The sequence below is a fragment of the Poecile atricapillus genome, chromosome 6 (genome assembly GCF_030490865.1).
Source record: "Poecile atricapillus isolate bPoeAtr1 chromosome 6, bPoeAtr1.hap1, whole genome shotgun sequence".
NCBI classification, from domain to species: Eukaryota; Metazoa; Chordata; class Aves; order Passeriformes; family Paridae; genus Poecile; species Poecile atricapillus.
In genome coordinates this window covers 18,993,535-19,021,003 of record NC_081254.1, presented here as the reverse complement: position 1 = coordinate 19,021,003, position 27,469 = coordinate 18,993,535, and the positions used below count along the sequence as shown (strand labels likewise).

General features: G+C 39.6%; 1 protein-coding gene across 5 annotated transcripts in view; it reads right to left on the bottom strand.

Moving 5' to 3' along the window:
- GBF1 (golgi brefeldin A resistant guanine nucleotide exchange factor 1) overlaps nucleotides 1–27,469 on the bottom strand; it is a 104,118-nt gene that overhangs the window by 41,014 nt on the left and 35,635 nt on the right. For all 5 annotated transcript variants that reach the window (XM_058841719.1, XM_058841721.1, XM_058841720.1 and 2 more), the window contains exon 4: nucleotides 1,874–2,005. In XM_058841719.1, coding sequence (XP_058697702.1) covers nucleotides 1,874–2,005 — 132 coding nt within the window. The remainder of the gene's footprint in view (nucleotides 1–1,873; nucleotides 2,006–27,469) is intronic.

Here is a 27,469-nt window from a genome sequence, read left to right as displayed (position 1 = left end):
AAACCAACTCACAGAAGAGACAAAGCTAATGTCACTTTTTTAAAAAGTGCTGGCTTCACCTGTCATTACTCAGCCCCAAAACATGCTCTAAATGTCTGCCACACTGCAATTTCCCTACCGTGGTTATGCCAGCATCCTTCTCTCTTGCTCTGTATAGTTTGAAACAGATTTGTACATTAAGAACAGTTTTAAGCATTTCCTATGTTTAGGCAAACAGTCTTTAGACTACCTTTAGTCTCATATTACAAAAATAAATTATAATACCAAAAAGCTTTCATTTAACAACACAACCTAGCCAGATGTTCAGCCAGCACCACTAATCCCAGCCTAACTGGTATCTGGAGCAGCACAAAGAACAAGGCTGCTCTGAATGTCACCTGAAGCAATAATGAAGGTCTTAGATTACAGGTTCTGCCCCAGAAAAAAAGCCAGGCAGAGAGTCTTCCACTGTCTACTACAGAGACACACAATCACCAACAGTTACAGGGATGCACTCCTGTTGGAGTGACCCAATTAAAATTCTAAACAACAAGTATCTAGAGAAAGGCTACAAACTCGTAACCCCATTTTTTCCTGTTTCTGCCTCAAATCAAGTGTTTATAGTCAGTTGTCTGCGCAGACATCTGCCTGGACATGTGATACAGATCATAAAAGCCCAGAAGAAGAGTCCACCCCTCACTGTAATGCTGAAAGTCATATATTTTGAATTATGCTTAATCCTCCAGGGGTACATGTTTTACAGGCTTATTTTTTAAGATTTTTTTTTTGTTGTCCTAGGAACTTATGCGACTATTGCATCATTGTAGCTATATGTTTGCAAGTTAATTATATCAAATACTACCCACTAACTGAAGTCTTCACTACACTATATTTTCATCCAGCACTTATTTCTTTTTTTCCCTGCAAGTCTCTATCTTTGCTCATTTTAGCTTTGTATCTTTCCTGCAAAAGAGATTTGCACTGATGTGAAGTCCTTTCTTTCTCTAACTGCCTTCATGCTATCTCCAAAGAACTAAGTAATTAAAACAACAGTACCAAAAATTGTAAGTGCTCCCTTACAATGCAAAGGAAAAAAAGAACTGAGAAATCTGAATTCGGAGAAAGGAAGACTGATAAAATTGAAGTGAGATGAGACTATGTATAAAAAAACCACAGATAACAGGTTTTGTAATTCACACAGGTATGATCACAAAGTACTAACAGAACTTAGAAAAATCGAGTATCACTAACAACAGGATGACACATTGATGGCACACAGAAAGCCAGCTAATGAGTTACAAGCCAGCTGAGCCACGGGAACTGACCACATGCACATTATTAGTCTTTCACAGATACAAAGGAGAATGTGCAAATTTGAAAGTTTGGGCAGCAGCAGTACAGTCTCTGCCATGACAATTGTGGAAAGTGAAAAGTACTGGCACACCACTTGACAAGGTCTGGGACTGTGTAAAAATCATCCTTACTCTAGAGCAGAAATATTAGTGCACAAAACTAAATAAATCCCACTGTGTTTCTACATGTTACAATATCGCAATCCAAGCTGGTATTCTTCCCTCCCTGGCCCTTTTGCTTGGAGGGCATTAAAAAGCAGCTGGTACCAGCACAGTCCTGCAGCAGGCCCTAAGCACACACAGCAGTCAGGGCAGACCAGAGGCTCTGGCTCTGTTTCCAGACACTGCTGTAGCACCATGGAAGATCAGCCAGTAAGATATTAAGAAACTGCAGATGCTGATTTCCCCAGTGTTAATGACAATTTTCTTATTTCCCCAATCTCCACATTAAGACTGCAAGCATGTATCCTGGCCAAAGACACAGCTCACAGAGATGCATTTGGCTGGCATTTTGGCAAATCCCACAAAGTCACATAACATACCTATTAGTGCATATGAGAGGAACTTGTTCACAGAGGTGAGTGCCAATCCAGTTATGGGGCCTGTAGTGTCTTCAGAACGGATTACTTCCAAAAAAGGCCGAAGAAAGACATTAGGTTCAATTTCAGATAGCTCTGTAAATTAAAAAGAATTTTAAAAAGACAATTAGACTTGATTCATTAGGATTCATTTTCTCTTTAAGAATATACAGCAAGTCTCATCTCAGAGGCAAAAAAGCCTGCTCTAGGTTAGTTTCAGAAGGCTGGTGGGAAGGTCAGGGTTTCTTTTACATATACACACACACAAACACACACATAGGTATACGTGTACATTTTAAAAGCAATGCTTTGTAAAGCTCACTTTCTTGCAATCTTCGAAACAGCTTTCTGAAGCCTTCTAAAATCTGATTGTAGGAAAACACTGTAAACGCCACAGAGGCCACTGCTGCCGGAATTCGTGTTTTAACTCACTGGTAAATTTAGTTGCATTTTCCTATTACTCTTGGGATTGTGGGAACCCATGAACTAGAGAGACCCTGTCCCACCTTCTGCCACCCCTGTAACATCCTACTACAGATAAAACCCTGCACTAATCACATGCAGAGTACAAATGTACAACTAGGTTCACTGGACCTCCTGCAGCTCTTTGCCTGAATACAAATTGCATTTCTGCAACACTAAATATTTGCTTGGCAAAGACAGGAAAACCCCATAAGATAACCCAAACTAAAAACTCTTCTGTCATGCTCTCAAAATAATGTATAAGCCTCTCAACCAAACAATTAAAAAGGGCACTCTTCTCCACTTGCTGTTTGGCCAGCAAGGATCCCCTCTAAAGCTGCAGTACAAGAAGGCACTGAGCTATTGAGCTGGAGAAAAAACAACTAACAAGCTTCCTGAACCTTCCAAGATGATCAAGGGACGCTTTGGGAATGGAAAAGAGATACAGAAGAGAATAACCAGAACTAGGGAAATTGACCAAGAAAAACAAACAAAAACCCCAAACCAAAACAAAATCAAACCAAACCAAATAAAACAGGAGGAATCAAGATAAGAGAAGCCCTGAGGGGGATTTAGGAGAAAAAGTATTAAAAAGCAAGTGAAGGCAACCACAGCACAGCTAGTACATAGGCACAGAAGAATGCATTAAAAGTAACCTGAATAATATTGAGATGAGAAATATTTAAGTACAACACTTGGCTCAACGTGCTGAAACCTACCTTTGATTCCTAAAAAAATTAACAAGTCTAATGGTTAATAGTGTCACAGGACCACTGGCATTTATACCCTCAATCAAATAATCAAATATTGAACTTATCTGTCATATGAGCTTCTTTGAAGCAGGAAGCAAAAAAGACTGCAACTACTGAATCCTTAGACAAGCTGCTGCTTTTCTATCTAGCAACATAATTCAATTATTTTGCTGTGGGAGAAAACCTTTTTCTGAGATAAGTGTAATTCCATTTTATCACAGTTCCTATTGGGAAGCCTTAAATATCAAAGCAAAAAAGTCTGTCAGAAAGTATGTTAACATGACTGTGTCAAATTATGGCTAGGAAGCCAAGGAGGAAAAACTATACAGGTGCTTATGTTTTAAAAGTTAAGAGCACAGAGAAGAACATCAAAGTGCTGTTAACTAATGCAAAACTGCAATTAAAAAGGGACTTCGGGAGTCACTGCACCATCTCTTACCTTTCAGCCACCAGTTCAAACAAGGCCAACACCACTAACTTGTGAGGGGTTAAAATGAACATGATGATTCAGCCTTTTTGGCTTAAGAACAACTCCCCCAATTTGTCAGATAATACGCTGGTGTAACATTACAATTGTGTCACCTCCCAATAGCACATGGAAATCCAGATGATCATAAGACATACTTACATTAATGCTTATTTAAGTGTGCTTTATAGAACACTTAACTGGTTACAAGCACTTGGACAATATTAAATATAGTAAGACTACTAGGGATCAAAACTCAAATTTTTCTTTCCTAAAACTAATCCCCTCTACAGACCAGAATATAATCCTGTCAATTCCTCCAGCTTCATTCAAACCAGTGAGTTCCAGGATGAAAAAGCTGCACTTGGTTAGTATGAAAAATGGGACTTGACCAGATATACATCACTGCACTATAGAATGAGACGATGAAGACACATCCGGTAGTGGAGGCACAGGGCATCACACTCTCCATTAGGACAACAAATAGATATTTTCTTTACAAGAGTAGGAGGAGTATCAGGCTTTTCCTTTCAATTAGAATTGTAAATCTTAATGTCATTAAAGATCAGATTCTCTTGCAGTCTAACAAATTTACAACTTACATGAAGATCATAAAACAGCTTGTCATAATTAGGATTTAACTTATTCATATACTGTTGATTACACAGCAACTTTGGCCAGTTTCCCTAATATTCAGAGACTCCAGATTTTACAGTAACAAAGCACTTTACATTAAGCTCTCTGAAACTGATGGCTTATGCTGAAAAACTGTTTAGACTGGATAGCTGGTACTGCAGTATTAAAAAAAAAAAAATCAAAAACATGCCAGACGAAAAGAGAGCATTTTTAGTGCAGTACTTACCCACTGAAGGACTACTGTCTGCAAGATCTAAATGTCAGTGAAACACCAATCTCATTGCTCACACCTCAGGAGTATTCAGTTAATCACTACAATGAGCTCTTCTTACTAGAAGCATCTGCAAGCATTGAGGACTTACAAGGGTCACCAGCTCCCTTTTCAAGGCAGAACTTAATCTTGGTAGTGGTTTTTGCTTCAATGGGAAGTTTGGGAGCACAGAAAAACACTCACACTGAAGCTATTCTTGCTGTATCCTGTCTTGAAACACAGTGCTTTCATGGGCTAAAGAAGGTTCAGCATCTCAAAGTACCACTAAAGCTACCTGGATTTTTAAATCCACCTATCTGCTAAAAGTTATAAAAGCTATCCTAAAGCTACTGTGTTTTTAATGCAGTGACAATTTTGCAAACAAGCCAGTAAATCAAACATATATCCTCTTCTTTTAAGTCAATCCTGTTGAGGTCAATGAATTTAGTTCAGAAGCTCTTTCCTCAAAAGCTTTTCTTAGCCTTGTACACCAAAAGTGGCAGTGTCCAGAACAAACCTGCCTGCCACTTTGGATCAATAGCTACAACTGCAAGGTGCACTCCATGCCAGCTTTTCCACTACAGCTCAGGTTTGATCTAGAGCACAGAACAGTAGGAAATGAATAGCATTCTTTCCACAATACTTTGGTAAGGTGGGACCGTAGTCTTTAGAGGGAATTGTTCTGCCCAACAAGTTAAAACTTCACAAAAGAGACACTACAGCAGTCTTGGCATCACCTAATTGTAAAAGCAATCCTGTGCTCTCCTGAAAATATCTAGAAACCTCAGAAAATGTAACAAAATATTTTATTACTTCAGTAATTCCTTGTGACAAAACAAAGGCTATATAAGGCACATACTAAATGTTTGAAAGTACATACTTGATGTTTGTAACAACATTAAAGAAAAAAAAAAGAAGTTGCTCTGAATTTTCAAATCTGGTTCTTGTTCTGCCAGATTCAGGTACAGTCATTAGAAGTGAGGTAACTATAACCAATGAGAGAATTGAGAACTGCATATACAGATGTTTCTAGTATATTTTCTAGCAAGAGACATTTCTCAGTGTTTTATCAAGAAAATACAGCATGGTTCTCTGCTTAAGTAACCAGTTTCAGCTCTGGGGAAGAAAACAACCAAACAAAACACCCACCCAAAAACCCACCAAACCTGCAAACATGACTTCAGCCAAGGGTTTTATAAGAGGAAAAACTGAATAAGTATCCACAAAAAGAACAAAATTTCTCAAGAGACTCCTTTCAAGCAGCCTTCCTTTGAAATCTACTCAAAGACAGGGAAAAATTATATGAAATATAATTAGGCTTAGGCTTAAATGAAGAGGTCGGTCTGCTTTTGGGGACCAGCTAGAAAGCACTTCCCATTCTTCTCACACAGATCTTTTCAACAAAATTTCAAAGAAGCAAGCAGAGACCAGCATCAGCACAACACTCAGAAATGCTCAGCTAGCCTAAAGCAGTGCATGGAAATGGAGAAGAAGGGAAAGAGTATCTTAAGTAATGTATCAAAAATCAAACTCTTCAGGCTGGCAATTTTAATGAGGACACAATTCCTTTGAGGCCACGGTGCTTTCCTTCATTCTTCCTATGGATTATTTGCACTTAGACACACATGTCTATAATGATATTTAATCAACTAATTCATGTTTAAGCACCTAACTCCCATTTCAGCAATCCCATCCAGCCATTCTGGCACTTCAGCAAACAAACTGCATCAGACCTCTGGCGTCCCTTTTCTCCTGAAGTGCAAGAGCAGGTCCCCCTCGGACAACTTTTCTTATTGTTAGCAAACTGTTGGCACATTCCTGATCTAAAACGCTCACATAAACTGCTTTCTCTGGCAGTTCAACTCTTCACTCCTGAATGACTCTTATCAGGATCGGCTATGCGTTCCGAATCAGAGTAAATGAACAAGAAAAAATTGTTTATGACAAGTTATTTCAACATCATTTGTCCCGAGGACAGGCAACTGCAACCCAAACCACATGACCTGGACTCCTCTTATGCAGCAGCTGTTGGCCTTTGACGCCCAGCCTTCAGAAAGGCTGTCTCAGTTGTATCCCACGCACCTCCCCAGTGCAGACGAGCTCAGACAGCAATGCTTTCAGCATGCACTACTGCGCTCCCTGCTTACAACAATGAACAGGCATTTTCTTTTCTTAAGGTGAGAAAGAGACAAAGATAACACTTACAGAGGAGAAATCCAGCTTTTCAGGACTCTTGCCTTGGGGCTCAATCAATTTATGCCACAGAAAACTGAGGTATCAGCAAGCGCTTCCTGGATCATCCTCATAACCACTTTCTGCAAACACTGCCATTCTGGCCTATATGCACTTTACTCTCAGTTCACCCAACAAACACCAAAATATTTTGTCTTTTCACTCAAAGGATGAGAAGCCCCTGTAGTCTGGATCAGCAAGTCAGACTGAAAAAGTTACAAGGAAAAAGGACAAAACTGTACTTGCCTTTCAAAATTGTCTAGAAGTATGGAGTGGTCACACTTTCTGGATTTTCATAAACATTTAACTGCTGAAATAAGTACAGGCTTAATCTTAGCCAGGTCAAAATGTGGGATTGTAGAGAAATGAGAAATTATTTTCAGTTATGCCTCTCATTACCAGGTGTTTAATTTAGAAGTTAACAAATCGAGCACACAGAATTATAGTAACTTGTTTCTCTAAAAACCTGCAGAGCTTGAACTTGCTTTACATAGAGTCCCTAGGTAAAAGGCACAGAACAGTATATGCATACTGGTTCTAGGTGCCCTGGCAAAACTGCAACAGCAGCTCTACGGCTGATAAACAGAGGAGGAGAGCGTTTTTCACCACTCCAAGTACAAATTCTCCAGGCTGACTGGAACACATGCCATTCTGCGCCTGAACTAAAAGACATACCCTGACTTCCAGCTAGCAAATTTACTCTGACATTTAACCCCAGATCAATAACAGCCAATTAATGTTGGATAACAAGTGTTTAAAAGCTACACTATAGATGATCCACACTCATTTGTTCCTGAGTGTATGCTCTGCTCCATACAGCCCTGGTACAGACAGTGTTTCAAGTGAAAAGAATTCTTTGCCATCTCTCCCCTACAAGGGGGTCTTAGTTGTTGTTTTCATCTTGTTTTTCTTGCAATTCTAGACCTGCCCTGGCAACACAGTGCAATTGGTAGCACATTTGTAGATATTATCTGGTCTGAAAGGAGAACAGATTGCCACCTATACAGTCTGATTTAGCAACTAGTGTTATGAGAGAAAGTTCTCCTTCCTGAAAATAATGGCAATGCCCACTAAAGTTCATAAACAAGAGGTCATCAAAAGCCACCGGATATTCTCTCGGATTCCCCAAAATATCATTGTTTTAGCCTAATCTGTGCTCTTAACAGATACAGAAAACAGGATTCTGCCAGCTAGGGAGAAGCTGAGGAGCCATAAGCTTACATCCTAGTTTCTAGAACACATAAATACTGTGGGGATTGCACAACACAGCATACATACCAGGGGGATGTGTGGAAGCAAGATTTGTGAATCTCTGAAATCAATACTTCATTATAATAAATGGTATCAAAAGCTTTGCATACAATAAACATAAACACAGGCTGAAAATCAAGGATATTCAAGCCAATGAAAGAGAAGTGTGAATTAACTGCAATCCTTTTCTAAGGATGTCTGTAAAATATACTCTTCAAAGCTAAAGCCCTGTGAATTCAAGTGGTCATTCAGGGGCCCCAATCCACCAACTCAAGAGGGAAACAGCGCCATTCACAGCCACACATGAATGCAAAGCTGGAATTACAAATGCAGTTTGACAAGGGGAACCCAGAGATGTCAAGCCTGTTCTGTTTGCCTAATTTCATTACAATGGCACAAATGCTTTCATTTGTCACACTCCAGCTTCATGTGTTTATCTCCCTTTCATTAAACATGACTTTAATAAATGATTGTTCCATAGTGCCAAGATCTCAAGCACCCCTCAGAACTGAGATTTTTATTTTGGGGAAGTGTGACAGAATGCATACTGAGCATTTGACTCCTCACATCCTTTGGTTAGGGCACCATAAACTCAACTAAAATACTGTCTTCTATGGAATTACTTATATCTACCAGTGAAGCAGAAACACTGACAATGCCACCGGTGTGAGCCATTAATTATAAGGAGCTTCATCCAATGCTGTGCTTCAGATTCAGCTGTTCCGACTGACCACTAAATTTACCTGGACAACTTTTCATAAGCAGTTACTTTCTGGAGTTTCTTCAGCCAAAACTATGCTGTGAACTCCAGCTGTGTCTCCACTGTTACTTTAAGAGCTTTTCATCCAGCTGTAGTATTCTGTTCTAGAGTGGTATTACAAGAAGCAGAAGATACTCACTTCAATCACAAGGAAAGCAAATACCATCAACAGAAATATGGAACTACACAGGAGGCAAACTTCCATGGTTTATATTTGGATGGACTTAAAAGTACAGACATGACTACCTGTTCCACCTTGAATTTCTAACAACAGCCAGGAAGACTGCTGAGTGTCTGGATATGAGGTTATTTCAAAAGCAGAAGTTGTTTAATTCTGGTTTTATTTCTTTGCACTGAGGAGACAGCAGAGATGGGCATAATCACATCTTGACAAACTTTCTTCTGAGCTATGGTTGACACATACTGGTCAGAGGTTGTAATCCAAAGACTGCTTCAAAATAGGAACAGCTCTTAAAGCAAGCTGAGGGGTAATTTAGCACAGTAAGGTTGAAGGTCATCAGGAGCAGACCTTGCTACAAATTGCAAACTATTTCCTCCCATCCTGTGACCTGAGCACTTCTGAAAGGACATGACTAACTCTGAAGAAAGGCAAAAAAATCAAGCAACTATATAGTAAATACCTCCCATCTCCAAACTGCTCTCTCATGAGTGTATCTTTTGCCAGTGTGAAGAGTAATAAGGGCAATTTCAATGCTAATCTATCCTTGTTTTCATGAAACCCTTCTTCCTACATCACAGTAGAGGATAAGCATTAGAGAACCACTTGATTTTGCTAGCACATTTCACAGTAAGATTGTTTACATATTATAGAAATAAGCAAATTTAGAACTGCTTAAATAGTTTTATCTCTCTTACAGGAAGGCTGATTGCTCTGAGGGAAAGGAGATGGGGTAATACAGCTGATCTAAGCCTCTAATCGGTTTTGGAATATACCACTAGTTTTGTGGCTTTTACAATCTGACACAAGCTCTAAACTGTTAATGCCAATTGTAATGGTACTTAATTCTACTCCAGAAAACTGAACTCCCCCAGTGACTCTACAACAACTGATTTGAGATTTTACCCATTCTTGAAGCATTTTTCTCCCATGGGTAGAAGTTACTTAGCCTAAAGCTCAGTAAACTAAACTGCTTACAAGTTTCACAGGTAACTGAAGTTTAACATCCACTCTCAAAAACTCCAACAAAACAAAACCATCCCATTAAAAACGGGCAAGTAAAATGAAGGCAAGCTTCACTTTTTTTTTCCTTAGAACCAGATGAAACTGTTTCAAAAGATTCTTGCAGAAAATCACCATGCATATGACAACAGCCAGATTTTGTGATGAACCTGCATCAGGGTCTGAAGTTCAGAACCCACAGGCACTCTCCAAGCCAATGACACTCAACTCTAAATGAAATTACTAAACCAAAATAAACCAAATCAAAAAGCACCATTCCATGACAAATTCATCTGCCCTTGACCAAATGCTGATAGTTATTGATCTTTCTGCAGTTGTGAATTAGAGCCAGGTTTCCCAAGGTTCCCTCCTAATACGAGGAAGAAAGCGTGGCCAGTCTAACAAGACAGACTAGGCTAAATGAAACCTGTGGGGAATTGCACACGGCCAGGTCCAGAGGATGGACTTAGCTGCTCATCTTACTGACAGTACAAGTTTGATGTGTGTCAAGTTTAAGCACTCTTTTTGCTCTCTAAAAGAAATTGGCACATGTTGAAGAAAGAGCAATTAGATTGTGACACTCTACAGAACCCTATTCAGTCACTGGACTTGTTTCACTATGATATTTTACACATCTTGCACAGTACCAGGCCCAAGCTAAGTAGGCAATTTAAAAGCCCAGGAGAAATTAAAACTGGTATTTTAAAGCACAGTAACTCTCCACAGCTTTGTGTGCCTACCACACTATGAATAGAGATCTCATTGCAAATTCACCATGTTGTGAAAAGGCAAGCTTCACTATTTCTAGGAGGCTGGAGAAAAAGATTACAGTTTTATCATCAATTAGCTGTCGGGATGTTACTCCATTCTGTTTACCCTTTCCTCAAGGGAAGCCCATGAGTGCCAAGGGGAAAAATTAAAGGGAAATTGACGAGCAACAAATCCCAAACAAGCCAAGACATTTCTTGTGTTGCCAGAGAATCAAAAATGCATCAGTGAGACAAACAAAATCCAAAGAATGAAATGAAGAAATGTGTGATGACCCAAGAGGAAAGAATCTTTTCATGACAAAAATCTCTCAAAGGTTTAATGTACCTTGTTGTTATGATTTACACAAATTCTTCTATTCAACCTGAACTAATCTAGGAGACATTGTGCCATATTATCAGAAAGTAAAATTCCCATGGGCTAATGGCAAAATATGATGGCCCAGAGCTCAAGAACCCACACACCAGGTTACCACAGAACAAAATGGGAGACTTGAGGAGAGCAGAAGGCAAAACATCATGGGGATATTAGTTTCAAACCTAGAGGAGTGGAAGAGAAGCAAAAGGAAGAAGAGCCCAGCCTGCTGGCAGCCAATACAACCATTACCTTAAGGTATTCAAACAGTAAAAACATTAAGCAACCATTTTTCTTCCCCCACAGCAATAATTGAAGCAATCAGTAATCCATGCTGTCATGGGTTAGCTTCACCTTTAAGACCGAGTAAAAAAAAGAGGAAGTTGAAGCTACTGATGACTGATGGGAGTTTTTCTTCCTGACCAATAAGTAGTTTTTTGTTACTAGTTTAAAACCACAACACATGCACACACATGTGCATCAAAATTTTGATGCTATCTGCATTAAAAGGCAGCTCAATTCCTATAATAAGACGACAAGTGAGCATTATGTTCTTGTAAATGGACTGGGGAAAGAAATTAATTTCTGCATGCTGCAATGTGCTAGAGCAAACCACTGATACAAGGTCCTGATGATACATCAAAAGAAATAGAATTCTGAGTTTTAACACGTTTGACCTTTTTTTTTGTTAGTTTTTGCGTCTGAAGAGATCTGTGAATGCTATTCAACTTCAGTGATCACCAAGTAGGATGTATCTTAAGACAGGCATCATGAAAACAATATTGTATCAATCCCCAACTCCATTAAATGCATTTTTTACCATGCTCTGGACTCATGTATCAGCTGTGAAACAATAAAATACCTGTGAAGAATCAAAATGGCCTAAAATCTATGTAACTAAATAGAACACTGGGTACAGTCTCTAAGAAAGTGTCAAATAGATCTATTTTAGTCTATTACTAATGGTTTTGATCTAGTGCATGCTCATGACAGAAAAAACCACTTCTGAGTGGCTCAGAAGTTCAGCTGATAAAAGCCATCACTGACTGCATGCTGCCCAGCAAGACTGATGTAAAACCAATGGCCCAGTGGAGAACTTCAACTCGTTCAGACAAACACGGCTGTTTGTTCAAGCCAGCCCCCAGCTCACACACTTAGGTAGGCTTCTTCAATCCCTCTCTTCTTCCCCCAGGGCACAACACAGCCCAGCTCTCAAACTGGAATACACAACACACACTGAACAGGTCAGTGGACACAACTCTGCTTTAACCTCTCACCCCTAGCATTTCTGCTGCCATGACCTCTGGGATGGAGCCATTATACTCCAACAGCACTTATTCCCAAGACTTGGTAAAAAGTCAAAGACAGAAGAATTTCCTTTGATTTTTAAGCCTAGACCTACAGAATTTACTCTGACAGGATGAAAGCACATATACAAATAAACTGACCATCAAGTGGTAGCAAGGCCCTTGATCACAGCCAGGCAAATCAGTCTACTCAGCTTCTGCCACTCATCTCCCCTTCATACTCTTGGGCAAGTCACTTCATCTCTGCTTCAGCTCCTCATATGAAAAGGGAACATATTCAGCCTTAAGTGCTGTGTCATAAGATTACCTGGAAATATCATCAAAAAAAGCAGCAATAGCAATCCAATAAAAGGTTCCTGTCCTGTCCTCCCAAAATCAAAAAATAAATTAAAACTCTTAGTTAAAACAGCAATTTTTCAAGTTAATATTTAAGTTAGGGAAGTATGACATGCACTGTATAACACAAGTTGAAATCAAAATGATCTTTACAGTTTATCACACAGAAATACAGCAGGTGAGCTTCTGAAATATAAACGAGATTTACAGGGACAAACTGGAGAAAAAACTTGGCAGTGCTTGGCCACTCACTTTTGGAATGCCAATATTAAGGAACTTGATTTTTTAAAAAAGCCACCTAATTTTCAGAAGAGCTAAGGAATGAGGGAAAGAAAATATACATCTTTTTCTAAAGGGCAGCAGTGAAACTGCTAGTAAATTTTCATGGCCTTGTCAGAATGAAACCACTTGACATGCACCAGCATTTTCAGCTTTGAGACCACTGCTTAAAACCAAAAAGTGACCCTAGGTAACAGAAGGACTTCGAGGGCCCTTCCAAAAACTTGGGATGAAATCCCAAAGCCCTGGGAGAGCAAGACGAGCACCTGTTTTCCTGAACAGTCGATTTTTTTATGCTGCATACTTTACACAGAAGCTGCATTATTCTGGAGAATCTGCATTCCAGCCAAAAGTGCACAGTTAATGTTTTTTGCAGCCCCCAGCTTCCAGTGATGGATGACCATTTTATAATGAAATACTTTATGCTCAATCAACTTACAAATAACGGATGTTTTATCACACTGAATTAAAAAGAATGTTTTTAACAAAAAAAAAGAGAAACAAAAAAGAAAAAAAAGCAGCAGCAGGAGAGGATCAGTGATGAGCCGAGGCAAAAGTTATTCCTATTAAGGGTGTGTAAAAACATCCATGTGATGATTCACTTTAATTTTTTCATGGCTCTCCAATAAGATGTGGAAATGATGCACAAGGTAGTATTCTCCCTGAAAACATCTACACATAAGTTCTGTTCCAGACCATTGAGACATGAGACTTTTCAGCTTCCACAAAAATGTTGATTGCATAACATTTCAATTAGGTTTCCAAAAATCTAAGGCTAATAAGTAAGCACAGTCTGAAGAGAAACATTTCAAAATAGTCTAATCTCTCATGCCCACTCAGCATTACCAAAATCATTCCTCAGACAACTCCTAATCAGCTTATGGGACTTTCTCCTCCTGCACTTCCAGCTGTTAACACTAAGCGATAACCAGAAAAGTAAATGCCTTGCACTCAAAAGGTTACTGCAATTTTTAGATCAAGTTTTGGAATCAAACATCCAAACTCAACTGATAATCATGTCTTAGTGTTATACTGTTACACCACAACTGTCAGTGGTTTTACACACTACAAATCAAGAAACCCCAAACTTGCAGGGCCATATGTGAATCAACACAAGTTCTTTAAAATGCCAGCAGCAGAAGCATTCCTAGTCCCTTTTCTCCCAATTAGCATATGACAAAGTCTCTAAACTAGTCCCAACATGCCAAATCACATGAGAATGGAAAGATGACCTTATACTTTCAGGAAAAACATCTCTTCTAATAGGAATAAAGTAATGCAAGACTGCAGAATAGTTTGAGATGCAGTGACAGAAGCTACATGGGGAACACCAGTTAGGTATTGGAACGATATTTTCTAAAGAAGGGTGGTCAAACACCAGAACACTTTGCTCAGAGAAGGTGAAGAAGCTCTATCTCTGGAAACAGTCAGAATTCAGCAGGCTTTAACCCTGCACACAACCTCACAAGCTGGTCCTGCATTCAGCAGGGTATCAGAGCAGACAAACTCCAGAGGCCTCTTCCTACTTAAATTATTTAAATTCTGACTTGTGCCCACCAGGAACAAAAAGCCTCCTCTGTAATTGTACATGTAGGCTGCCTAACATCCCCTGAGAGAAGAGAGTTTCTCTCCCCAGATCTTCTATTGGTTAGTAGCAGTAATCAATAAATACCAAGCAGCACCTCACTCCAGAACTACACCTAGAAAACATTCATGATTTTCTAAATCAATTTTCTAAACAGAAGCTGCACACTCAGGCTGTAATTGAACTGGAAAAAGCAAACCAAACCAAAATACAAACAAAAAACCCCAAATCAAACCCTCCATAGTTTACCAAATTTGGAAACTTTAAGAAAACTAGCAGAAATAGAGCATGTTGTTCCTGTGCTCTCTTAAAAAGATATTACATCTGCAGATATTAATGTCAACAAACAAACAGCACCTTGGCCCAGAGTCATAACTTCAGAACTAAAGCAAATCACCCTGTAACCACCTGAAGCTCCACTAAATTCAGATTTATGGCCCTTTCACACTACTATTTGAAGAAACGCAAATATTAATCAGTCCAAGAGTTTAGTCACAAAATCAATTCTCCTCCCTTCCCCATTCCTCAGCTGAAGGCTGGCACTCAATGAATCAGACCAAAGGGAGAATAGTTTTCAGAACCTGCTTCAGCTTTTAAGTTTCCAATTGAAACTGCTGCGATCTGGCTGCAGGCAGTCTAGAGATGTCATTTTGCTACTCTGTGAATGACTGAATCTCAGTACAAAAAGAATCCAAATAGAGAAATGAGTGAAAAGAGCAGCAGTGTGCAAAGGAAGCCACAACATAACTTAATATGGCCAAAGAGAAAGAGCAGCTGAAGTCAGTGTGCTATGAAGTACCGTGTCCTGTACATGTTCCCCTCTGTCTGCCTCCTGATGGTTACTGTGGGCACTGCTCAGCAGGCACTACTTTCCTCACTTGTGATAATGCTCTTTCAAAGAATGGTGTAAAATATGACTCAGCACTGATGTATGGTTTGGAATTGCTTTATTACTAGACATCGCAGACTATGGTTGTTTACCACAGTAACATTAGGATTTAAAATCTAGAAACACATATTCCTGCTGTTTCTATAAAAGAAAGTTTCCCTTCTTTTGTAGAAGGACACGCAGTTAACTCAAAATATAATTCTGAATATGCTTTCTAGTGCAGAGAAAGAATGTCAAACACATTTGCTCCTCACTATAATAGGCTTCAAGAAGTGGTAGCAAAACTGTAACAATATACCTGCAAGCAGATTCCTTCCACAAAGAGGAAATGCTCTCAGTATTAGAATGTCTGCTTGAAGAAAAAGAAATAAAGAAAAAAAAGGCACTGCCTTAAGTCCTAGTCAAGACAGCATCTGTACCACCTCCCTTAAAAATCCAATTTAAGCCTATGAGTTAGAGCAGCAAAACTCCTAAAATGAATGCACCTTTACTGGGGTCAGAATCTTTACAACAGTACAGCAGCACTCACACGAGGTCAGCTGCCCCGTCAGACTGATGGCAGCAATGTAACTTCAGTTTAGTTTTGTCATAGCATAGGACAAAAATGAAGGGGTGCAAAAATACAGTTGTTTCAATTGTTTTAAAGAAACTAAAAAATGCCAAAATCAAACCTCCTACACACATCCCATCGACACCCATTCTTACTTAATCTTATTCCTTTCCCCCATACGACCACTGAGAACTAGTAGTTCTTCTAGCTCTCCAGGATTCCTTGGTCACAGAAAATGTTCACTGAAATTTCCCAAAAGCTGGAGAGGCAGAAAGAAGAGCGGAGAAAGGGTTAACCCACAGCTGGGAGAAAGTTTCCCCGGAAAATCAGAACACATGCTGTGGCTGTGACTAAATTTCACACTGGTTCTGTTGAGTACAAACATCCACAACTGTGTGCATTTGAGAGAGTAGGAGAAAATGAAATGCTCCTTATATATTAGCTTCACCTGCTAGGTTCCTTCAAATGGATAATGACATGCTCAAGGGACCAGCAGAATCCTTCAGACTAACTTCACATTTCAAGCAGAGAAGCACTGGGGGAAATGGAAGGAAGTAGTCCTCCCTTTTCCTGCTCCCACAATTTTTGGAACATACTGGAAAGACATGTCTGTTATCTGGCAGAGATAATTCTGTTGTTTAAGACTAGATGTTTCAGCATGGAAGTCACCCGAAGTTGACATATAAGACATCTGTGCCATCCAAGTACATAAAAAGAGCAACTGTACAGAGTGAACAGGGAAGATTATGTGCACTTTAAAGAAAATCTGATTATGTTTTAAACAAACAGGCAGCTCTTGTCTGATCAGACAAATACAAAGTGGAGATCAAGAATTACTAAAATAACCAGCAGAGAACCACAGAAATGTTTGGATTGGAAGAGATCTCTGGAGGTCACCTACTTCAACCAGCATTCAAAGACTGCTCTGGAGTCCTAACAGGTTGCTTCAAGGCCTTGTTCAGTCAAACTTTAAAAATCCCCATGAACAGAGATTCCACTCTCTCTTCCCATGTCCCACTATTTAACTCTCTCTCACAACATTTTCCCCCCCAATTACAAATGGAATTAATCCATATTCATGACTATGGATCTCCTGGCCCTTGTAGGTGGCTCTGCCTTTTTTGTGATCCTCCTTTCAGCAGAAGATCACTTTGGTGAGGTCCCGCTCACCAAAGGCTGTTCCATTACAGAATGGAAGGAAAGCCTTTAAAAAAAAAAAAAAAAAAAAGGCTAACACTTATACTTATCATCCCTAGATAATTAGTAAATAGCAACAGATTAAATATAAAAAAACATTTCCTTCTCAAAGTATTTTTTCACCAAACTACATAGGGAGCAGCAGAAAGCTGGCAGAGAAAATATCTAGAGGGAAAAGACATCACTATTCCAAGATGCCCAACACTGTGCCAGGGAGGGACAGAAAACTTCTGCTCTGCCCTTTTCAAAAGGGGATTACAATGCATTCATATTTAAGAAGGGGGCAGGAAGGGAAGACCTTGATGAACTATAGTAGTCTTTATCTGGTTTATTGCCTTTATTTCCTAAATGCCTACAAAGTTCTGTTCAAATATGTAAGGACTGTTTTGTAGCCATCCCTCCTTAACAGGAAGTAGCAAATGCAGGGTTAGTAGATTACAGTAAATCACCCACTATCCATTTCACTGCATAAACTAACTTAAAAGGTTACAAGACCCTCAAAGCAAGATATTAATCACTTGCTCTCACCATGTCTCAGTAACAAATGTCCCATCTGACCTTAAGTAGCTACTTTCACACTCCAAGTTGTCTTCATTAGTGGACACACCAATTTTAAAACAAACAGAAATCAAACAAAAAAGAGAAACAACAAAACCAAAACCCACAACACACCAAACAAAAAAAGAAAAAAAAAACAACCCTAAACCCATATTTTCCAGTGTTCTCCTCCAATGAATTTAACCAGGGCTCCAAATAAAACAGCCATGATTCATCCCTAAGTCATATCACATAAAAGTAAAATAATTTGCAAGCTTATTTTCTTAGACTGAATGGCAATCAGGCATTCTCTTTTATATTCTTATTCATATTCTTTTAAGTATACTGACAGTGACTTGTACTTCCTGTCCCAATCATACTAGAGCAATATATACTTGCACCTAATTTTTAAATTTCACAGATTACGGAACTGAATTTAACCCCTAGGGACTCTAACCATACATTCCTTTCTGCCTCAGAGAGTTGGGCTGCCTACATCATTCACTGAACATTGTTAGATATTGATTAAGAAACTGACAGAAAGATTTCTTTAAAAAAAAATAAATTGTTTACACACACAATGAAAAACTAACTACTTAAAAGGCCGGTAAGTGCGAACACGACACAGTGGAAGAAGTTCAGAGTGTGGGTGGGTAGCTTCCAATTATTCAAAGTATCTTGATGGGTAGTCCCCAACCCTGGAGATAGTAAAAAACTGCCTGGACATAACCATGAGCCACCACCTCTGGGCAGCTCTGCTTAAGCAGGCTACTTGGACCAGAAAAACCTCTGGAGCTCCCTTCCAGCCTCAGCCATTCTGCTATTCATGCAATTCTACACACCCAAAGAGAGTCCAGTGATTACCAGGGGCTTAGTTTTCTGCTAAGTACTTCCATCCCTTAGATTTAGAGGCCTGCTTGAAAAAAGATGAAACTTCAATGATGCCATCAAACTACTTTAAATAACTCTAAATAGCTCTAAAATTAATTTGCAAAGTTCTCATGACTTTAAGGTTTTACTCATGGCTCCCAATGCTTGAGGCCATCATAACCAGACACACACTGAAGGGCTTACTCAGCTGGTCATTTTAAGGTATCTCATGTAACATGCCAAGAGAGGGGAAATATTACATAAAAACAGATCAAAATGTAGTCTTCATTCTTTCATTTGCATGTGTGAATGATGATCACTGTGGCTGCTTAGCAAGAAAAACTTCAGAAGATATTAGAAAGTACAGTTAAGATGTCAATATTTATTGTTAACTATGCCATCAGGGAAAGCTCCTGATGTACATTCGGTTTGGGCTATGGTGCTATTTAATTTCAGGAATTTCAGGCACTAAACTCTTAGAAAGGAGAAAATAGAACTTGTCTTAATTATCTAAAGCACCTTAGCAATTTGCTCCTTCAGTAACTACTATCTTCTGGGACCTTGTGGGAGTCCCTTATATTTTCTGGTTCTCCATGAAAATGCAAGCAGCTGCCTTGCTAACAATGAAGCCAAGTTCTGACTAATGAAACAAAAAATTGCAGTTTTAGGTTTCTTTTTAATTCTAAATACTTTTATTCAAAACACTCCACAACATTTATTAACTGAATTTAGAGGCATTTATTTGCTTTAGAAAGTCATTGGTGAGGAGCATTTACAAAATATCAGACCCTTTACATTTTACTTGCTACTATACAGATTACTGTATGATTGCATTCTAACAGGATTCAGCTGAGTTACACCTGCTGTAACTCTACTAACAGTCACTAAGCCATGCTGCTACCCCTTGCATAGTCAATGCTCCCTTTCACACAAAAAAACCCCTATTCTTCTTCCTCACTGTATCTTAAATATCTCTCACAGCCACTGAACAAACATCAGCATATACAAATGTGAACTATTTGGATAGTAAGCAAAGTACTTTTCATAGACTAACAGAAATAACAACTGCAACCTATTTAATTTAAATATTTCTGAGTTAAGCAACTAACTCAGAAATAATCTGACTAGTGTACGAGCAGCCACCAGGTAAACTAACAGAAAAACCTCCCTGTCTCCTCATTATTAGGCTTTTTAGAAGCAGGAATTATATCTTGTTCTGATCCATGTTAAAATTTTAATTTCTAGTAAGTCCTAGCAGTTTTTTAGCTTTCTAGTATGTTTTCAGAGTAACAATCAACTCAGCAACCCAGAACACATGGGACTTATAGCAGGATTCACACATCCTCTGATAGCCTGGAATTTCACTGTCTTTAAAACAAATATTTTGCTCTGTCCTCATATAGCCACTGAAGAACTGTAGCAGTTCAGTGTAGGGAGGGGGCTTGGGATGAGAGTACCTCATAGTCAGAGAGGAATGAATGTTAGGAATCTGTAAAATCCAAAATCTAGACAAAATAACATGAATTTATTTGATAAAACATTTACAGGACAACAATTTTGACAATCTTACCATTTTTTATCAGATCATTTTTTATCAAGGTTATTTCAGAACCAGTGAGAATCTATAACTAAAACGCCCAAATGTAAAAGATCAAAATATACATTTCAGAAAGCTTCATATTTAGCATACTTTGAATTTCCTTAGCTACAACCAGATTTATTCCATCAGAAATTGTATATGGTCTCTGAAGAGTTAGTGCATGACCTTGCATCTCTTATGAGAAGTCACAGCTGTATTCCCACATTGACTGATAAAGACAACTGAACAGGCAAGAAGAGTCCTGTCCCCTCTTTCAAACAGGCCAGACATTTAAACTCATCTCACTAAAAAATTATTTGCTTCCATCATAATTAAACATTTCTGGCTTTCTATTACATGGTTCAATACAAAATTAATCACACTTAAAGCATCAGACAACCTCATACTTGGATCCCAAGTTATAGAAGGCAAGAAAAAAACTATGAGGTGTCCTATGTCTCCTTTTAAAGTCTAAAAACCTAGAAACTCAGATGTCAGTCTGATCTGAATCATGTTATATCTCAAAGAAAATTCAATTCAAAAGCAGAAGTCTTCCAAACAGGGTAGAACTGACAAGTACACACTTTATTAAATTAAAAAAAAAAAAAAAAAAAAAAAAAAGGTAAGAGTATTTAGGAGTTGTGGAAGCAGAACAGCTGCTTAAAAAAGATTTGGTTTATAAAGCTCAGGAGGAAGAAGCAAAAAAAATCTTGACAAAACTACAGTTAATGTAATTTATGTACAGTTAATGTATTGGACTGATACTTGGAAGAACAGGCTGGCTCACAGTTGGTCAATCATATCTGTCCTGTTGCACAGAACAACTCATCTCTTCAACACTAGTGTGCTCCTAAACACCATCTTCCAAATCTCTGCCTAGGTAAGCATTTCAACTTGAAATGCAACTTTCTGCTCTTACTAATATTGAGGAAGTCAGTAGGACAAGCTGCAAATCCTCCTTCCACAGAGATCATTCCTCTTCAGTTCAAGTAGCCTTCAAACACAGAACCCCATTTCTTTTTCTGAAAATTTAAGTGAAAAACAAAATATACTACTAAATAATTTCTGAATTTGTGTCAGATACAGCTCAGCAAACTCAGTCTCCCACACTTCTCTCTGCCTCTCCAGCCTGCAGCTCTGGTTTAAAAAGTCTGCACCTCTGCACCACATTCTGGAAAGAATAACCTGGCCACAATCCAGTTTACTCCCCAACCTGTTCAGAGCTACTGGTTCTGTCAGACTGAGTGTATTTTCATCCTTTCTCCATGAGTGAGCTAGTGAAAGCATCTCAAAAGAAGCAATCTCAAGAAAAGCTCCGTATTTTGTGGCTTTAACAAAAAAGATTTAAAGTGCAAAGAGCAAATGATAGGCATAAAGAGCTTAAAATCTTTGCATACAGATTTTAATCTTTCCTTGCCAGCTCTTACATGGCTAATTCAGCTCACGCAAAGATTTCTTAGATGATACACAAAGAAACCTGTGCGGCTCACAGTGCAGCGCCTTGTAGCCTGTCAGCTTTAATAGTCACTACTTGGAGTGAACTTCAATCATTTCCTAAACTCTCACAATCTTCTACCTCCAGCATCTAGAAATGGATCAACTTCACCTTTGATCTCTCCTCCCTACCATGTCGTAATGGGTATGTCACTAGGACTGAGGTCAGGAAGTCATCCCTTCAGAGCTATATACACAGACACCACTTATCCAGACCACCATTTTCTGCTCAGTTGCTTTAAACAATCCTTTTTAAATCAAAATTAGTGAATATCACATCAAAAGCAATTCCACAGAGATCTCTATCATGCACATAAGGAAAAAAGACCAGCTATTTTCCCAAACTGTTGCAACAGAAGCCTCTGTTATTTTGAAATAGCAGGTTAAGGCTCATTAGCTTAGTACTAATTAACTGTCTTCCTATTCTACACCTTGAGTGTTTGCAGAGGGAATGTTAACTGGTGCCCTGCATTGGGAGGATCAGGCAGACAATGAAGACAATCTGCTGTCTCCTCACAGTAGAGCAAGGAAGTGGAGCAATTTCTGCTGCTGACTGCAGCATATATATGTATTCGTACTTCCCCCATTCCATTAATTCTATTTTTTAACCTCATTTTGGCTGCAGTTACCTCTTGGCACATGCTGTGTCCAGCCAGAAAAATCATCACTACTAATCCAAAAAAGGTAAACTCCATTGAACCGTATGATAAGTATCCCTTGCACTCCTGCTTCTTCCTAGCCTGTCCTGCAATTGTGTCCCAATCTGCCAGCATTAACACAGATACACAGCGGTATTTATTTGATGCCTATTCCACCAAGCTGTATTCACACTAAATCCTCCATGTGTATTTAATAAATCACACTAGTTAGGTGGGCAGGATTAGTTCCAAGTCACCTAATGACTATATCATGAGCTGCAGTATTAAAGGGATTAATATTAATCTTAGCCATTTCAATTCACTGCGAGAGGCCAGTCCCCGCTCCAACAGAAGCCGCAGCAGGCAGCACAAGAAATTCTAAACAAGAGCATGAAGATTAATGAGGGCTTCCTCATTCTGCCTGTGAGTCTTCTCTACCAGGATACAGGGCAGCGAATCCCCAGCAAAGACAGGCTCATAAATAAACACACAACACCACAAATACTTTGAGCAGCTGAGCCCAGCATAGAGTTGTTTTCACTCGCTATCTGCTTCTCCTGTAACCCACACCTCCAAGCACACTCAGGAATTTGAAAGGCTTGCAGAGCAGCCAATTTGTTTTCTTTCACTTAAAAGCACACACCTCATTACTCATAATAAATTACTCGTTTTAAATGAGCTTGTGGAACTAACAGCTAAAATGAGCTGTGTTCAGAGAGGATGAGAGCAGCAGGGGAATTGAAAGGATAACTCACTGCACCGAGGTTAAAAAGGATGTCAGACTCCAACATACTTGACTGCGTTATTCTTGGCAAGAATAATCATTACAAGCAGAAAGAGCTCTTAAAATGGAGAGAAAGCCCTTTTCTAAACCATTCATGTTAAACTAAAGCATAAAAATGGACTGATACAAACTGATTTTCTGACAAACTGCTGCACTCCATAGCCCCAGCAAAGACCCCATGTAAGGGTCCTGGCCTTGACTTCATTGATATTAAAGAATATAAACCCCAATCATTGGCATAAAATTCCAGGACTTCAGTTTTGGCCTACTGCAGATTTAGATGCATTTAAGTGTTGAAAAATGAGTAGCATTTCACAGCTCACAGTTAATTCAGAGCACTACAGAACAACTAAGAGTCAGTAAAACAGCTGCGTTCTGGAGACTAGTTGGTAAAAATGTCAGATGAAAAAGGGGGAGTTGAGTCAGCAGTGTTTTCTGCCTTCACTGAAAAACTCTAGACCCTCAAAAAAAAAGACAGATCGGTTTAAACTGGAGCACAGGACTGTCACAAGCTATTAACAGCTCAGCAGGTCCTCCAGGCGCAACAGCAGCCTCAAACTCGGTGCAGATACAGCGCAGGGCTGAATACAGTACAACCACCTGGAAGCAAGTGGCTCACAAGCAATGGAACAGAAAAGGATCACTACATTACACATGACAGAGGAAAAACCTTGAATTTGTGTTATGTTAACACATAAGTGATGCGACGGGTGCCAGTTTATCCAAGTTTATAAATTAAACACAAGCAAAGAGACAAAGTGGAGCTACATCTCATGTGACTGAGCAGACAGGAAGGGCTCCATGCACTATCCAACTCTTCCAGAGGCAGAACAGACCAGAGACGGAGCTGACATTTTCTGTATTTGTAAACAATCTGCTGCTTTTTCATATGAGAAATATATGACAGCAAAGTAGTGCTCAGCTCACACTCTTACACCTGTTTGTCTTGTTTGGTTTGGGGAGTTGCTAGTTTTTAAGGAAAGGACACAAGAGGAAAATTCAAGACTTAACAAGATGTTAAGTTCACAGGTTATACTTCACTAGCCCTCAGCAGTCAAAGAGCTGAATCCCAAAGCACCTTTTAAAAAGTAAAGGTATGCTACAGGCCGTGTAGCTAAAACCATTTCAGATGCTCAAGGAAGGGTTTTGTGTGGTGGGCCAGCTATTCTGAAATGGATGAAACATTTTACATTCTAAATGCACATTCAGATACAGGCAGACCACTGAATGTAATTTTTTTGGACAAGTAACCAGACAGACAATACAGCCACATAAATGTTTAGATGTTTTTAACTCTAGAATGGCTGACTTAAAAACTGACATATATTAAGTCTGATACTTAAAACTCCACAGAACTGAACTCTAAATCTCCTTATTTAAAATTATTATTAAAAACAGCAACACAAAAAAAGCCTGAAGATTTTAAGCTATCCACAAACACCATCATGGCTTGTACAATAAGGAAGTAGTATCTGCCAAACTTGTAACACTGCAAGAGCACTTGACATGTTCTCATCTATGCACACCCTTAATACTGGATGTGCAACCTCGAGTACCAGCCAAAAGAAACAAAGTAGTAAACCTTATAGTCTTGTGACCAAGTGGAAGTCATTAGTCATCTTTTAACATTCACTCTAGTCCAATCCAAGGTAGATACTCAAAACCTGTAGTAGCTAGCTCACTTACAAATTCTATTCCTGATTCTCTTAAACAGAGCAGTCTTCATCAAATTTACTTTTAGCAGCTGGGTTTCAGTGGAAGTCAGCCATCCAGCCTGCAGCTTCCTGTTCTGACCTGTGAGAGCTCTAACTGGTACCTTAGCTGACACAATGTTGTGAGAAAAAAAAATCTACTCTTCTACCTCATGAGTTTCATTTTCAGGAGTATCTGGTCTTCATAAATCAAAAACAACTGGATATTATGAAGCATGAGACACCTTTTCAGTTAATTTGTTTTCTGAGTTTCTAGGTTTGGGGGTAGGGGTACCTTTTAAACACAGAAAGGCAGACATGGAAAATAGAGCCTTCTATACCCAAGTTCCACTTGCTGCTGTTTAGAACATGATTTGTAACATTCATCATATTTTATAAAATCAGTAAAAGTAAACTCTGCTTACAGCTTCAGAAAGAGGATAGATGGAAGGGTATTTTCAGAGCTTTGGCAGGGACAAAGACAGTCCCAGTACCAGACATTCTTGTAGTGCTAACGGGCTGCAAAACCCTCGCACGAAAGATGCTATTCAGACCTGTGGACACTGTATAAATATAGGCGTATGTGAGAACTATTTCTGTACACGATAGCAAATTTTTCCTCCCCATGAAGTCCTCTATAGATGAAGCCATTCTGCCTGCTGCTGTGTCCACAGTCCATTCTGCACACAAGGTCAGGCCCATCCAGTGGAGCTGCATCAGTCTCCTGGAATGCTGAAGTCCACATATTTGCCATTCAACATGAAAACTGCTTTTCAAGTTCAATCAGCTATAAATGTTGCTTTGTTTTAATTTTCCACTGAACTTCCTGGAACCCATTATCAGACTGTCAGGGATGTATATTTAGCAATGGCAACACGGCCTCTTTGCCGCTGCCCCACTGCTCATGTCACCTCCAATAAACAGAAAAACAATCCACCAGCAAATGACATTTTTTGCAGACTATTTACTGCCAGCATGAGGTAGTGGGTGAAACTGGAAGTGCACGGGGAAGCCTTTACCCATTTAACAATCAAAAAAAAAAGTTAAAAAACCCATCAAGGGATCCCTAAGGAAAGAGACAAAAGGAAACATTACTTTATCATTTACACATTAAGTCTCATCTACTGCCCCAAGCTAGTACCCACGAAGCTTAGTCTAAATGAAAAATGTTGGCAGAGAAAATCTTAGTGGAAATACTTGCCTCCTACACCTCTAATGGTTTAAGTTTCAGAGCACTTTTTAATAGTCACTTATGAAATGACTGCATTTGCATACATGATTATTCTTACGCAGTATGGCTCAAGCACCAGAGCTTGAAAAAAATAAAATCATAAAATCGTTTGGGTTGGAAGAGACCTGAAAGATTGTTTAGTTCCAACCCCTCTGCCATGGGTAGCAACTCAACTAGACCAGGTTGCTTGAAGCCCCATCCAGCCTGACCTTGAACACTTCCAGGGACTGGGTATCTGCAAGTCCTCTGGGCAACTCATACCAGTGCTTCACCATCCTAATAGTGAAGAATTTCTTCTTTATATCTAATCTAAACCTTCCCTCTTTTGGTTTGATGCCATTCCCCCATCTCCTACATCTACACACCTTTCTCTAAAGTTCCTCTCCAGCTCCCTTGTAGCCCCTTTAGGAACTGGAAGGTGCTGTAAGGTCTCCCCAGAGTCTTCTCTTGTCCAGGCTGAACAACTCCAACTCTCCCAGCCTGTTTTAATAGGAGAGATGCTCCAGCCCTCTGACCATCTTTATTGCCTCCTCTTTAAATTGCTCCAACAGGTCCAAGTGCTTCTTCTGCTGGGGAGCACAGAGCTGCATGCAGCATTCCAGGTCAGGTCTCACAGAGCAGTGGGGCAGAATCTCCCTCCCTCAACCTGGGGGCCACACTGCTTTTGGTACAGCCCAGGACAGGCTGCCTGGGCTGCAGGAGCACATTCTCCAGGTCATGTCAAGTTTCCCATGAACCAATACCCGAAGTCTTTCTCCTCAGGGTTGCTCTCTACCCACTCTCCTCCCTGCCTGTATTTGTGATTGGATTACCCCAATCCAGGTGCATGACCTTGCACTTGGCTTTGCTGAACTTCATGAGGCTCACACCAGCCCACATCTGAAGGTCTGGTAAGGTCCCTTTGGATGGCAGCCCTTCCTCCAGTGTGTTGACCACATCACAGAGTTTAGTGTAATCAACAAACTTGCTGAGGGTGCACTGGATCCCACTGTCCACACTGCCAGCTAAAATGTTAAACAGCACTAGTCCCAGTACCAATCCCTGAGGGCTTTGTCACTGACAACTGAGCCACCTGTCACCAGTCTCCACTTGGACAGCAAGCTGTTGACCACAACTCTTTGAGTGCAACTATCCAGCCAATTCCTTATCCACTGAGTGGTCCATCCATCAAATCCATGTTTTTCCAGATAAGAGACAAGGATGTTGTATGGGACAGTGTCAAACACTGCACAAATACAGGCAGATGACACAGTTCATGACACAGAGATGATACAGTTGTTCTTCCCTTAACACTGTAAATCCCTCGTAGAGGGCCACTAAATTTGTCAAGAATGATTTGCCCTTAGTACAGCCATACTGTAACCAATTGCATCCTTTTTTTTCCACATGCCTCAGTTTAGGTTCCAGGAGGATGTGCTCCATGATCTTGCTGGGCACAGAGGTAGGACTGACTGGCTTGTAGCTCTCTGGGTCTTCCTTTTT